This window comes from Falco cherrug, chromosome 7 (assembly GCF_023634085.1).
Source record: "Falco cherrug isolate bFalChe1 chromosome 7, bFalChe1.pri, whole genome shotgun sequence".
In the NCBI taxonomy this organism is placed as follows: domain Eukaryota; kingdom Metazoa; phylum Chordata; class Aves; order Falconiformes; family Falconidae; genus Falco; species Falco cherrug.
Window position 1 is genome coordinate 35,728,830 of NC_073703.1, and position 13,440 is coordinate 35,742,269.

Genomic DNA, 13,440 nt, shown 5'->3' on the forward strand with positions numbered 1-13,440 from the left:
TATTTACAATATTTATTGTATTAGATGTCTGAGTTAGTAAATTAACTTGGGCATAAGGCAGTAGAGGTGTGGGTGTACAGTTTATTTCTTCTCAAGCACCAGTGTTTCAGGTCTTGTTACCATAAGAGAATAGTTGAGTAAAATGTATTTCGTGTATCCACAAAAATTGTTGTTGAGGAGGGTCTAATTAAAGGTATACCTGTTGGTTTTTAATTCAGGATATCAGCTGAAGATGGGAAAAGTTTCATTTTTTTCCAGCAAGACTGTAGAAAAATTGTGAGGAAAAGACTTTATTCAGCAGTTGGAATTTTAGCTTTCTAGGTGATTCCTAGGCTATTCCTTAACAGGGAAGCAATGTGCTACATCAGCTGCCATCTTCTGTTCCTGTGGTGGCGGTCTAGTTTTATTGCAATTGTAAGTCATTGCATTGTACTAGGGGAGCGCACCTGAAGTTGCAAAACTCGTAGGGAAGTCAGGGTGGTTTCTAGGACAGCCTGAACAAGCTCATATAGAACAAAGGACATCAGACTCATTTGAAGGTTGATCCTGCCTGAGGCCAAGAGACTGCATTATATGACCTCTTAAGGTTTCTTCTAAGCCTGTTGGTTTATGTTCATGTATGACTCCTCATCTTTAAGAGATCAAATTCCACTGCCAGATTCCACACCAGGTATTTATTCTGTAAAAGATTCCACAGTCATGGATATTGAGGCTGTGTCTGAATCTTCTACAGGGGAAAAAATAACGTTGTGAGCTATTTACAGTAGGTGGCTACAGGCACGTTACTATCTGTGGCTGCATCCTTATAGCTTCCTCCTAGCTTGTACTATAGCTTTTAGTATAGCATGCTTTAATGCTGCTGTTGGAGAAACTCGGAGTGAATTCTGGTATATTCACAGCCCTGGATGACTGTTCTTGTGTTGTAGTCACTTGAAAACTTCAGGATACAGTGTACAAACTTGGCAGGCTGAGGGAGAGTAGAAACATGGACTAAAATAGCTGGAGGACTGACAAGGAGACTGAGAGCTCAAAGCCTGGGCTTTCCTGGAATTTTGTCCTTTGCATAATTCTAAAGGAGATAGACTGCTCTTGCTCATTATCTAGCTGTTACCAATGCAAATCTCCACATATATGTCCTACAAATATTATGAATGTTTTTATGAATTGCCTATGCAAACTGAAGTCCAACTGTAAGTGGAGCGTGCTCATTTAAGGAAGAGCTTTTAAATAATTAGATTTAATCTTTGTGGTTCAGTATGTGATCCCACATTTTATTTACTGGAAAGATCTGAAAGAACTTTCCTTGCAGATAAAATTACTGTTTTTGTCAAATTAATAATAGTGACATTATTATTGTGGTATCTTTGTCTTTTGAACATCAGGTTATCTCTGTGCCATCCCTATGGGTTTACAGAACAGTGTTTTGATGACAGATGGGAAATTAATATGCAGAGTAGAATGGTTAAAAGTATCTGTTTAATTTTAAGCGGGAGCTTAGGGTCAGGTATCTTTCAGAGGATTTAGTGTAGCGTAGGAATACTTGTCTTTGAATACAACCTTTATTGGTCCTGAACCAGTCTCACTCAGGAAAAAAAAGAATCACTTCAACATTGTTGCATTAGGACTTTGTTTCTTGGTGGAATGTTGTCTTTTCCTTCTTACAAGCCCCTCAGCTGTTTACTATGTGCTTCCAGCTTTTGCAGTAAATTACATGAGGACCTACAGAACAAATCCATTGAAACTGCTCCATGAGGCTGAGGCCCTTCATGGGGGGTGAAGGTAGCAAATGAACGTGTTATTAATGAACATATCATAATACATAAGCACCAAAGGGGTGAGGCTGATTAATGTGCAGAGTTTTTGAGTGTTTTAACTTTGCAGCAAGTTACATCTGCTAGCATGAAGAAGGATGAGAGTATCTCTGGGTACAGGTATTTGCGCACACATTTATTCAAGGTGGAGCAAGCAATTTCAACAGAAGTTTACATCGACCCATATTAGTAATAGCTCTTAGTGCTAGGCTTTTTCTTTATACATTTCATCCCACTTTCTTCTTTCTGTTTTCCTTGATGTCAAGTCATCTTGAATGTTACTAAGAAGGTGTAGGGGTGGGAAGAAAAGCTATTTTCTGGTTTGTAGCTACTTTCCAACTGGAATAGCTGGGATCAGTTTACTAGAGAAAAAGTAGTCTTTCAGTGTTGTAACTTTGAGTGAAGGGAGCATGTTTAAACTCTGAGGCTTGCCATTTAACCAAAGGCTTACAGTTCAACCAAGTGTAATTGTGTCTTCAGACAAAGTGCAAAAATTATGTCGATCATGCCAAGGGTCGCTCAGCTGCGAAGCTTCAGGTTACTTTGCCAAAGTATGTATTTATTTGCAACATTTAAATGCTATGATTTCAAGCATTCAACATAGCCACAACTTGTTCTTTCCCTCCTAGCCTTATTTTCAGACAGAACTAAATGAAGCTTTTTAAAAAATTGTCAATTCAGTGCACTGTCAAGAAAAATTCAACACGAAGGACTAAGCTTTGGCAAAATTACAAGAAACTGCAAACTGCTTTGATGGATAGTGGTAACCAACCATAAGAATACATTTCCATTTACAGGGGGATTATAAATCTTACTCACAATCTTATTCTTGTAAAATTTTTTAAATATTCTGCTACTTTTCTTTTTTTCTTTCAGATGATATTAACTGTGTTTCTGAGCAACAATGAACAGATTCTGACAGAAGTTCCAATTACACCAGAAACAACCTGTCGTGATGTAGTAGAGTTCTGCAAAGAGCCTGGAGAAGGAAGCTGCCATCTGGCTGAAGTATGGCGTGGAAATGGTAAGTAAAATGTTCAGTGGAAATTTGATTTTAAATGTATGTGCTAATTATAAAAAAGATAAGACTGACTTTTCAATATTAATGATTTCAATTTGTACTTTTTTATTTTTTCTAGCAAACTTTGATGCAAAGCATGGTAATTCAATATCTGTAGAGATTAATACAATTCTTGACTTTTTTTTTTTCACCCCTCTGTTTTCTTCCTCAGCACGGAGTATTTGATAAAATGCATGTGTAAGATATGTTAGTATTCTGTATTTCAGTTTTTCAAATTACATTAGAAAAGTATTCTGTATCACCATCTTAGAAGAAAAACATAATGGGATGGGTATTAGTTATTTTAGAAACCATTTATTTCAAATAGTTATGCTGCATATATAGGATGGAGGGTATTTAAATGACAATATGGAATCTCTGTGATCTTCTGTTATGGTCAGTGGGTGTAGATCACCACCTGTGTTCTTTCCCATCCTATTTCTTCACTGTTAGACATGTGAACAGAACATGACATTTAAAAATTAGTATAGATTTTATTTTCTTCTCTATCATGAATAGCAGATGTTCTGCAGACAGATTTGTGCCAGACTTAATATCTCCAGCTTCTTCATGAACATTTCCTCTCAAAGATTTGACAGCCTCCCTTGGGGCACATAGTAGTGCCCGTATTGAGTGTGTGTTGCAATTGTTATTTCACAGAATGAGGCGGGCAGTTCTTTTCAGAAGTGTGTCAAAACAGCCTGTTACAGATTTTGTTTCTAGATGAGCTCTTGCAATTGTGTGTAGTACAAGCCTCCAGGTCATAGTATATCAAAGTGTGGATGTGAGTAGAATCAGTGGATGGGTGAGGATAACGGTTAGGCAAGTTCTTATCCCTCAGTTACTAAGGTCACCCGTGTTCAAGCTGTTTGTCTTCTGTTTTGTATAGACTGATGAGGTTGTGCTTTGATATTGAATTCTTAAGTTTTGCATAGAGGTGTTTTATGTTGGTCGGGGCTTTTTGTCAAACAGGTGTAATGTAAAGCATTACATTATATCTGACGTTATTCAGATGCCTTTGGAGCTTACAAATATTAGCAATCTATAACATTTTCCTCTTGGGGGAACTGTTCCTCCTCTTTTCTAAACTGTTCTGAGACTTTGTAAAGGGAAAAGGTGTCTCAAAACATTTCCTAGCTGAATGGGAACTCATAAGAGTTTAGGCAAGAGTGAGGAAGGGAGAGGTTAAGCATGTCTGCAGTCCAAGGAATACAAATCCTGTTTATGCTTAGTTAGATAACTGTCTTTAAGGATAAAACTTACAAGAGGGTTAAAACTTTCACATTGGTAGCTGAGATTATGGAGAGTCTATGATGCCAAGTGCATTGCATAAATTTCTAAAATGGGTCTGCAACTGTGTTTAACAGCACTCGAATATTCCCAATATTTTCCAAACACTTGTCTGTGAAACATATATGGTATTACTTGTTCTTTTGCTTTCACAATACTTTGAGGGTGTACTACTTAAAAAATGCAGACAGTGTTGCCAGCTAGCTTCAAAGGGTGACTGGAAACTGAAAAAGTGATCCACAGTATCTTTCTAGCACACTCACAGCTTGCAACCCTGCCAAGTGCAAGCACATGTTTTCTATAATAACTTCTAAGATTGAGAAAATATTTTGCCTGTGGATGTAATACTTATTTCTCAAAGTGCTAGATATCTAAAGCTCAAAGTTTCTGTAAAGTGGGAAATAAAACTTGTCCAGGAAGTTGTGATGGAGAGACTAAGACTACATTTCGTGTGTCTACCCTGTGATTGATGTGGTTTTGGTCCCATTATAGCCAATGGAGATCTAGATATTACTGTGAGTGGAACACGGACATTGCTGATTTCAGCTAGTTGTTATCTGTTAGATTTAGATTTTGAGCATTGGAGCTCACCCAGTTTTTGAAAGTGTACGCCTACATACAGACACCTAAGTTTAGGAAGCAGAATCCTGCCCAAAGCTTCTACATGTTGAATGGGTCTGTGCAACCTTAGAATGTGCTTGTGGCTCCACATTTCTTTTAAAAATCATGTGAAGGTGCTTTCACAAATCTAGATTCACTTGCTAAATACCCAAAGTGGTAACAGTATAAATCTGTTCCATTGAAAGTGTGGGACAGAAAAGACTAGAGAGAAGGGGGGGGGCACACGATGGATGGACAGTCACATGTTTCTGGATCTCCCAAACAGGCCTGTACTGTCAGCGAAAAAGATGTCCTGTGCACCGGTTTTAAGTGTCTGGGACAGGAATTTCAGCACAAGCACTTTGTTGTTCTTAAATGTAGGATACTGTTACAAAATATGTGTTGGTGGTCTCACCTTCATGCTCTGAAGTCTGGGGTACATAAATTTATCAGCGAAACACAGTGATATTTTTATTTTTTTAAAGAGGGCATAAATATTTTTTCCTTCAGCTGCTCTCGCGAGCCAAATTGAACTCTTTCATCTGAAGTTTTGAAAAATAATTTTGCCTGAAGCAGAGATCTGATGTCGAAAACAGGAGTCTAAACAGTTAAGTGCAACAGTTAGAAAACCAAAAAACTTAAAGCCCTGGTTCTGAGTGGGAAGTGTGAAGCAACTTGTTGTAGTTTCATTGCATATTGTGCCAGTGGAAGAGCATTTTTTCTCTTCTATTGCACTGTCTCTGACCCCTTAGCCTTTCTCTTCAAGAGAAGCTCTTTCAGAGAACATTTTGGAAATTGAAATTCAAAACAAAATTTGATACAGAAAATCATGGGTTGAATAAACACATTAGGTTTTGTCACACACTGTACATGGTCTGTTTTCTTGGAAGTCTCTTCATGTTGCACAGATGACAAATCACAGCTCTCTCCCTAAGAGAGCTGTCATACCTCTCCTCTTGTGAATGTGCTTAACTCCTGTGTTCTGCAGGTAGCCCCAGCCTCTCTTAGGTAGCCCAACTGAGTAATACATGTCTACTCAAATTCTAAGCAATGGGGCTTGTAGATTGTAGTTTTATTATCAGGTACAAAAAACCAGTTTATGTGCCCCAAAGCTTGTCTATTTTCTGAATTGTATCAATCTAAGAAAATGTTGTCTCCTCTAATAGTCTTCCTCTTTTGAATGTGCATGTACAAATAAATGAGAAATACTTAATTTTATATTTTAGAGGGTGACAGAGACCATTTGTCTTTCAGAAAAAGTTATTAAAATCCATGCAAGTTTGGCTCAAAAAATTATGTAAGATTTCTAGAGTTCAGAGTAGGATTACAATTGCTTAGCTGCTGGAAAACTTACTTGTTTAGTATGTTAGCTTTTCTCTCTTTGCTTTTGTGTGGCAAAGAAATGGTTGAGGAGCTTCACAAGACTTGTAAAATAGTTTAAAGTATTGTTTGTATTAAGAGTTAATAAACTGATTCTTCAGAGCTGCGTGGCATAAGCATTTGTTTTATTCACATTTGATTTTTGTGTTTCGTTCCTTTTCCTTCTTTCCAGTTTCTTGAAATGAGTAATAGTTGAAAAAGTTGAAAAACATTAGTGCCTGATACATCAGTACATTTTGTACTACCTATTGCTTTGTCAGTTTGAAGCTTCCTCTTTTTGCATGGATTTCTCATGCTATAACAGGAAAAAAAACCCTACAGAATATTCTTCCTTATTCCTCAGCTATTGCAAATAGCAATTGGCAAGGAGATCGAAAGACAGGTATGATGCCAGGAACTTGTAGTTTTGTTTCAAGAGAGGATGGATTTAAACCTTTAAATGTCCCCAGTACTCAATTATTCACTTCATTTACATCTGGAACGCCCTTCAGCAATTAATGTTGGTCTTCCTGAATTTAGTGGTAACAGGGGCAAGTGACTATGGAAGAAACAGTTGTTTACTACAAGTGTACTTCTGCAACCGTGAGGGGGGGGGAAAACGTTGCAGTGAACTCCCCCACTATGGAGATAATCATTACTTTGCTATACATGAAACGAGAATACAGGCTTAAATGTGTTTGTTACAAACAGCAGGATATTTGTAATCAGGATAAAACCAAATTCTGAAGTCTGACAGTTAATTTGTTTTAAATAGTGAATATATAGTTCCAGCAGAAAGATTTTTGCAATTCTCTTTATTGATGCACTATCTGTGTTTTGGTCTTTGAGGGTGTTTCAGTCACTTCAAAGTATTTAAAAAGCCATCCTCAAAACTTTTACTTAAAAGGAAAGGAGTCTACCTTAAATGTCTTCAGAATTTTCATCCAACTTAAAATCTAAATCAGTTTTTGCAAATAATTATGAGATATGCATATATCATGGTTTATAACTGTTATTAATGAAAACAAACGTTCTCTAGATATTTTTTTTACTGTGTTGTTACAGGGATCCAACCTGTATATTATTACTCTACACCCATTCTCCTATTTCACTTTTTCTTCATTCTCTTCTATTTAAAGTTTAAAAAATTAAAGTTTGAAATAGTATTGTGAAAACAATGACTATGTCTGAAGCTGTAACAACTGGTAAAGTTTAACTGCAGGTTTTTTGTTTGATTTTGATTGTTAGAGAACAGGTATTTCCAGAAAAATAACTCTTTGTGCTGTCCTAAGTTACAACAAATATAAGAACATGCTTTATTCCTGCATTTTTTCTATATTTAAAGGATTTAAACTGAAGGGAGGAATGGCAACTTTAATTCTCATCATGTCTTGTGTCAAGTGTTAATGTCCATTTCTTCTTCCCCTTTCTTATCTGAATCTGTTTCATGTAGCCAAGTTGCACAGAACAATTAGTGCTTTTTCATTATTTTTTTAAATTCATTTCAGTGATGATGATATTGCTGTTATTACTTTAACCTGTTTTCTGTTTAATTTAAGGCAATGTATCCTGAATTCTTTTTGTGGAAGAATTGCAAAAGTAGTACAAAATGTCTTTCCCATTTCTCTTGGTCATGTCTGAAAAATACTAGCTTTGATTCTTCAAGTTATGTTATGTAAATGAAACATTCATTTTGAATAGCTGTTAGGATCATGGCCTTACTTTTAATGGGACACCAGCTTAACCAAGAGTGATGCTGCAGCCACTCCTCACCATTCCAAAATTATCACAACCCTGTTCAGACATCCAGTTTCTTGGTACCTTCTTATCATGCTTCAGTTCTTGCTAGGTTTACGTAGTAGTTTTCCTGTTTGGGAGAATTCCTAAAGATCCTTCTGTGTCCTAAATTCTCTGAACTAAACCATTTAAATATTTTTACACTTTGTGATCTTTAGAAGACTCATGCTGCAATTTTAGTAGATATTCTTCAAAGCATCTGAAATCCTACTTTACTTTAGGAGTTGAAAAACCTGAAAATCATGTTTTTCAAATTCCCTTTCAAGAACTAAATTGTAATAAGCCACTGACCTTATTCTTGTGTGCATAAACACTGTTGACATTGTTTCTTGGAGTCTACTTGTGTGAGGAACAATAAAAAGAAAATAAAAGCATCTATATTTTAAAATCCAGGTGTTGTGATTTTTTTTTTTTTTTTGTTTTGTTGAGGGGGTTAGGAAGACAGGTAACCAGTCAGTTGATGAATGTAATGAGCTTGTGCTTGAAACGACCCTTCCCTGTTGAAAGCAGCGAGATCTAACTGTGGCTAAACTGTGTTAATCACTATACATATTTGACATGTCAGATTTTGACAAGACACTTCATTGTATTAAATCAATTGTGAATCAAGTATGAAAATGTATTGTTCTTTAAATAACACAAATGAGTATCCCAAGATTATCAAGAGATGTATACATTTATATAGTTCATAATAAATATAAATTCAGTTAAATTGCAGTATAAAAATGTGTATTTGTGTTTTTCCCAGGCTTTCCCCAAGATATGTGTTATATCTTTGAATCATTTTGTATTCTTATGTCAAATGGGTAAAGTATGAAATGGATAACAAATTGTTAGCAGTGCTTTGCCTGGTAGGAGATACTGTGGTTTGGGTTTTTAGGGGAAGAGAGCGTTTTGCTTCTAACAATGAAGAACACAAACTATGCTTTCTGGTTTCCATCTAAGCCTGATATTCTGTAGTAATATTGATTTGACATGGTGCTGCATGTAGGAAAGCTAATTAAATCTCTTCTAGTATAATTTTATTCTGATTTGAAGACATCTTCTAATAACATGCTTAGTATTAGATCTTAAAAGGAAGATTTTCTTACCTTAATGAAAACAAATTACAAATAAAAAATAAAAGTATAATTAGGGAAACTGAAAACTTTTCTTTTGAAATGTATTTTCATTTTAAAATACTAAATATATAGTGGGCAGCCTCTTAGTAATATATTTGATAAATTTGGAAGAAATAGCTACACTATGAGAATGTTTTACATTTCTTTGGGGAAAAACAGAGACTGACTGCTGCATAGAACTTAGCCTTTATTTGTTCAAAGATTTGACAGAAATTCCACATACACTGGATGTTGTCTGGCATAGTGTACTGGAGTGGGAGCACCTGCTCAAGTTCTTAGGAGACGTAATGTCAGTGTAGTGATAAGGCTTTTAGTCTGAGTGGAAAACTGGAGGTTCATGTTGAATGGTCATTTGAATAATGAACGAAATACCCATCCGGTGGTGATGGGGAGCAAAAGTGCAAAGATCAGCATGGTGAAAAAGGTTGTGATGAAGAATTCCTAAGTTAGGGTTTCTAAGCGCTGATATTTTTTGTATAGTTTTGCAAACTGGTTAGGTACTGCTGTTAAGCAGTGAGCTATGTTACACTAACAGGCTAGCTTTTAATACAGTGCAACTATTGTCTGTTGGAGCCCATTTCTTTGACATTGCCTAAGACAAAATATACCAGATAGATGGAATTGCTACCAAAAAGGACATTCTGGTTCTTAATGAGAATTCTATAAAACTTAGCTTAATTTGAAATAGTTGTGATAAGTTTTTTGATCTTGTACTTTCAGAGCGGCCCATACCCTTTGATCACATGATGTATGACCACCTACAGAAATGGGGTCCCCGCAGGGAAGAGGTGAAATTCTTCCTTCGTCATGAGGAGTCACCAGCTGAAAGTAATGAACAGAGTAAGTACACTTACCCTGTAGCCTTGTTACCTAAACATATTTAGAGTATTTTCTGAAGTGAGTTCGATCATCAGTTCTTTCAGTGCATTTCAGCCGATATGTGTAGTACAACTTCCTTATACCAAAGCGATTTTGAACCTTCCTCAGGGGCACATTTATTCATATTCTCAAATTTCCTTCTCTAAAACAATTTCTACCAGTCAGAGTAATATTTTTGTAGTAAGATCAGTTTCTGTTCTGCTTAATACTGATCCAAACATGTTGGTGGGTATTAGAGGCTTAATGCATTGTTTTTTCTTGTTGAGAGAAAGTCCGTACATTTTGAGTGGGTGGGAATATGCTTTTTGACTTCCTGTTCTTTCAGTTGCCCCATAGAAAAAAATCAGTAAACTTCTTTACCTCCTTTAGAAACTAAAATCTATTTTACCGACATCAATGGTAGAGGTTTCCGTGTCTTTACTTTCTCAGTACTTCACGTAGATATACTTGATGGTGGTGATAATTTGCACTTTGAAAAATTGCTGGTCTGCTTGGATCTACAACAAAAGTATTTATGTAAAACAGTCCTGTATGAAGTGGGGTTTTCTTAAGACTGGAATGAAAAACAAGGAGCACTTCAGTTTTCTGATCTAACTAGTATAGGCTATACTTAATTTATGAGAAGGTTTTTGAGGCTGTGTGTTATCCTTTACACAGTCTGACAGCTATGAAGTATATATGAAAGTTCTATCAGTGAGATGTGTAATTGCATGCTCAGGTTATCCTTACTCATTCAACTAATCTGACTACTTCCAACAACCGGATTTCAAGTCTTGGCTGAGTTCTTATTGCTTAGAGCTGGAGTTTCCTTTAGTATTTCTAAGTAACTCCTGGGTGCTTTGCATGCCAGAAGTATCAAATCCTATGTCATGTTATTTTTGTATTAATTAGGTACTTTGTAAAATACTTGGTCATCCTTTGGGCAATACAAACTTAAAGTATGCGAAGAAATTTAAGATACACCTGAAGCCACAGAGTTTCACATACATGCATCTGAACCATGTGTGCAAGGCTTTTTAATTAATCGTTGACCTATGGATCAATTCGTAAATTAAAGTTGTTTGTAAGGTATTAGAAAAGGTTCCTCTACTGTATTAATTTATAATTAATTCAACTGAAGGTACTGCTTGTTGTAGACATAGAAGTATGAAACGTTAGTAGTCACACTCGCTACATTCCCTTTCATGACATCTTTGTCATGACAGCTGCATGGCTGTACTTTGAACAGATGATGTCTGTGAAGTAAATGCTTTATTTCTGCTGACTCCACTGCCTACAAAGAATAACCTAGTAAGAAGGGGTTGGGACTAGCAGAATAAAGATTTATAGGCAAAAACTTTATACAAAAAATTCTGGAAAGGACAGATTCAAGAGTGAAAACAATTTGTGTTGAAAACTGAACTTTACACTTGCTTTACTTTTAGGTGGACGTCAAGCCCAAAATCAAAGAAATGGCATAAATATACCTGTGGAGAAACGTACAGAGAATGGGGTATGTAATAAATCCTAAAGGTTTTGGATCAATTCCACTCAAATATTTGATGTTTTTGAAATTCTTTTTGTTCAAGCTCTGGTATGGTGGGAACTGGTGGAAAATGTATAGACCTTGTTCTGTTTAGATTGTTTTATTATAAAGTGAATGGGAGAATGTGGCTTTTTCATTAATGAAACTAAATTTTCTGTCTAGAAATACACTTACGTGATGTGGGAAGCCGCTGGAGTCTTATTAATTGCTGCATTTTTTAATCTGTCTTCCTCTGTCTTACTCATCCTGTGTGGAGCAAAAACCAGCTACATTATTGTTTCATACTAGTATTGCCTCCAGACATCTTTCCTTGTTTGATTTATCTCACTGGTATTGATTCACAACATAGCCTCATGTGTTAAAATATGAGAATATATCCATGGATTGGGATGTTTTCAGATGGTAGAAGGGGTTGCATACCCCGTCAGAGCCACCTATTTATACTGGTTTTTACACACTTAGTTAATTTCTATGCCTTTTTTTTTTTTTCTTTGACTAAAATATTACTAGGTTTCTAATTTAAAATGCATATTACATAGCATAGGCAACCTGTTTGGTGGCATTCAGTGAGTCCTGGCTTGAACATTCTCTCTTTTACAAGTAAAATGTAGTGCATTACTTTAAAAATTACCATGGCTTAAAAACCTTCTACTGAGCTGGAACTCACTTTACTTTCTTCTCTGTCTTCTCATCCTCAATACTAATGAAGAGTCTACAGAGCATATGCTGTTCTCCTTTGCTCAGGGTCATTCTGCTGCCTTGACTGGGGCACTGTAGCTATAGCTGACTATTTTTAAACATTTTTAAATTTCAGGAAAAAGATCTGAGCTCACCAACTCATAGTTGTATTGTCTCTGTGAAGCACTGTCAATTTCCAAATGTGCATAGGGCTCTTTCTCAGGGTAAAGTAGTGCTTAAGAAAAGGTTCAAAAGCAAACAAATCAGGTTTTTCAAGCTGAGATGTCTTGAAGAAAAATGGAACTAAAATGTTAAAAATAATTGTGGAGATTAAACAGCGCTGTGCTTGTATATTGCCTGATAATTGGCATCTAAAATTCACACATACAGAGCAACAAAGTCGTTCAATCAGTTTGCAGCTCTTAGCAGCTTGTTTTGTGTATGGCATGTGGGCCTAGTGGAAGGAATTTTTTTGCCCTATTCAAAACAGTTAATCATGTATTGCTTTCTAAGTTCCTTTTCTGTAGAGAACACTAACATATCCTCTGCTGCAGGATCCATTTATCCTGCTTCCATTGTCATACTGACAATGTAGTGAGATCATAGTGCTATAATGTGCTAGGGGAACGTAACTCTTTCATGACTGCTCCTGATCTATTCTTCCATGTAGGTCGTAGCACGTATACTTCATTTGAGAAACTAATATCTTTGGAAATTAGGACTGGCATGTGCAGTATGCCTTACAATCTCACTTAGCAGCACTGAAGTTTATGATAGTGTGGCATTGTACTTTAAATTTGCTGTTAATTTTTACAGGTGAACTCAGACCTGATAACTTGAATAACACTGCTACCTTTGTGCCGTTCAGTATATATGAAAAAAAAAAAAATTTAGCCACAAAATTAAAATTTGTTAGGGAACTGATCACTTTTAAATGGACGTTCAATAATTTCCTAAACCTGGTAAAATACAAGAAAGACTAAAACCTGAAGGGGTTATATTAATGTAAATTGTGGTGGGGTTTATGCGAAAAATGGTACAAATTAGGTTTTGAATGTGTATAAAACTAAGATTTTTTTTAATTGTGCCAAGTTTCAAATCAATGGGGGAGGGGGAAAAAGAGGTGGCTTCAGGATCAAGGATTTAATCAGCTTACACTTACGTAATGCATTAGGCTTATTCATTGTTACTGGCATGCTGAATGTTAGACTAGCCCTAAAGTCAATACAAACCAATGGAACACTGAAGACTGCTCAAATCTTACCAAATACTCTGCATTCAGGTATATCTTTATTATGTGTATTGCTTTAATGATGAAAT

The 13,440-nt window shown here is 36.0% G+C and overlaps 1 protein-coding gene across 6 annotated transcripts in view; it reads left to right on the forward strand.

The window, feature by feature from the left end:
• Positions 1 to 13,440, forward strand: part of PPP1R13B (protein phosphatase 1 regulatory subunit 13B) — a 68,962-nt gene that overhangs the window by 21,044 nt on the left and 34,478 nt on the right. For 5 of the 6 annotated variants that reach the window (XM_055716463.1, XM_027803512.2, XM_027803513.2 and 2 more), the window contains exons 2-4: positions 2,688 to 2,835; positions 9,759 to 9,878; positions 11,342 to 11,409. In XM_055716463.1, the coding sequence (XP_055572438.1) occupies positions 2,688 to 2,835; positions 9,759 to 9,878; positions 11,342 to 11,409 (336 nt within the window). Of the gene's footprint in view, positions 1 to 2,687; positions 2,836 to 9,758; positions 9,879 to 11,341; positions 11,410 to 11,470; positions 13,403 to 13,440 lie in introns of those variants that run through there. The other variant, XM_027803515.2, reaches the window with a different exon arrangement.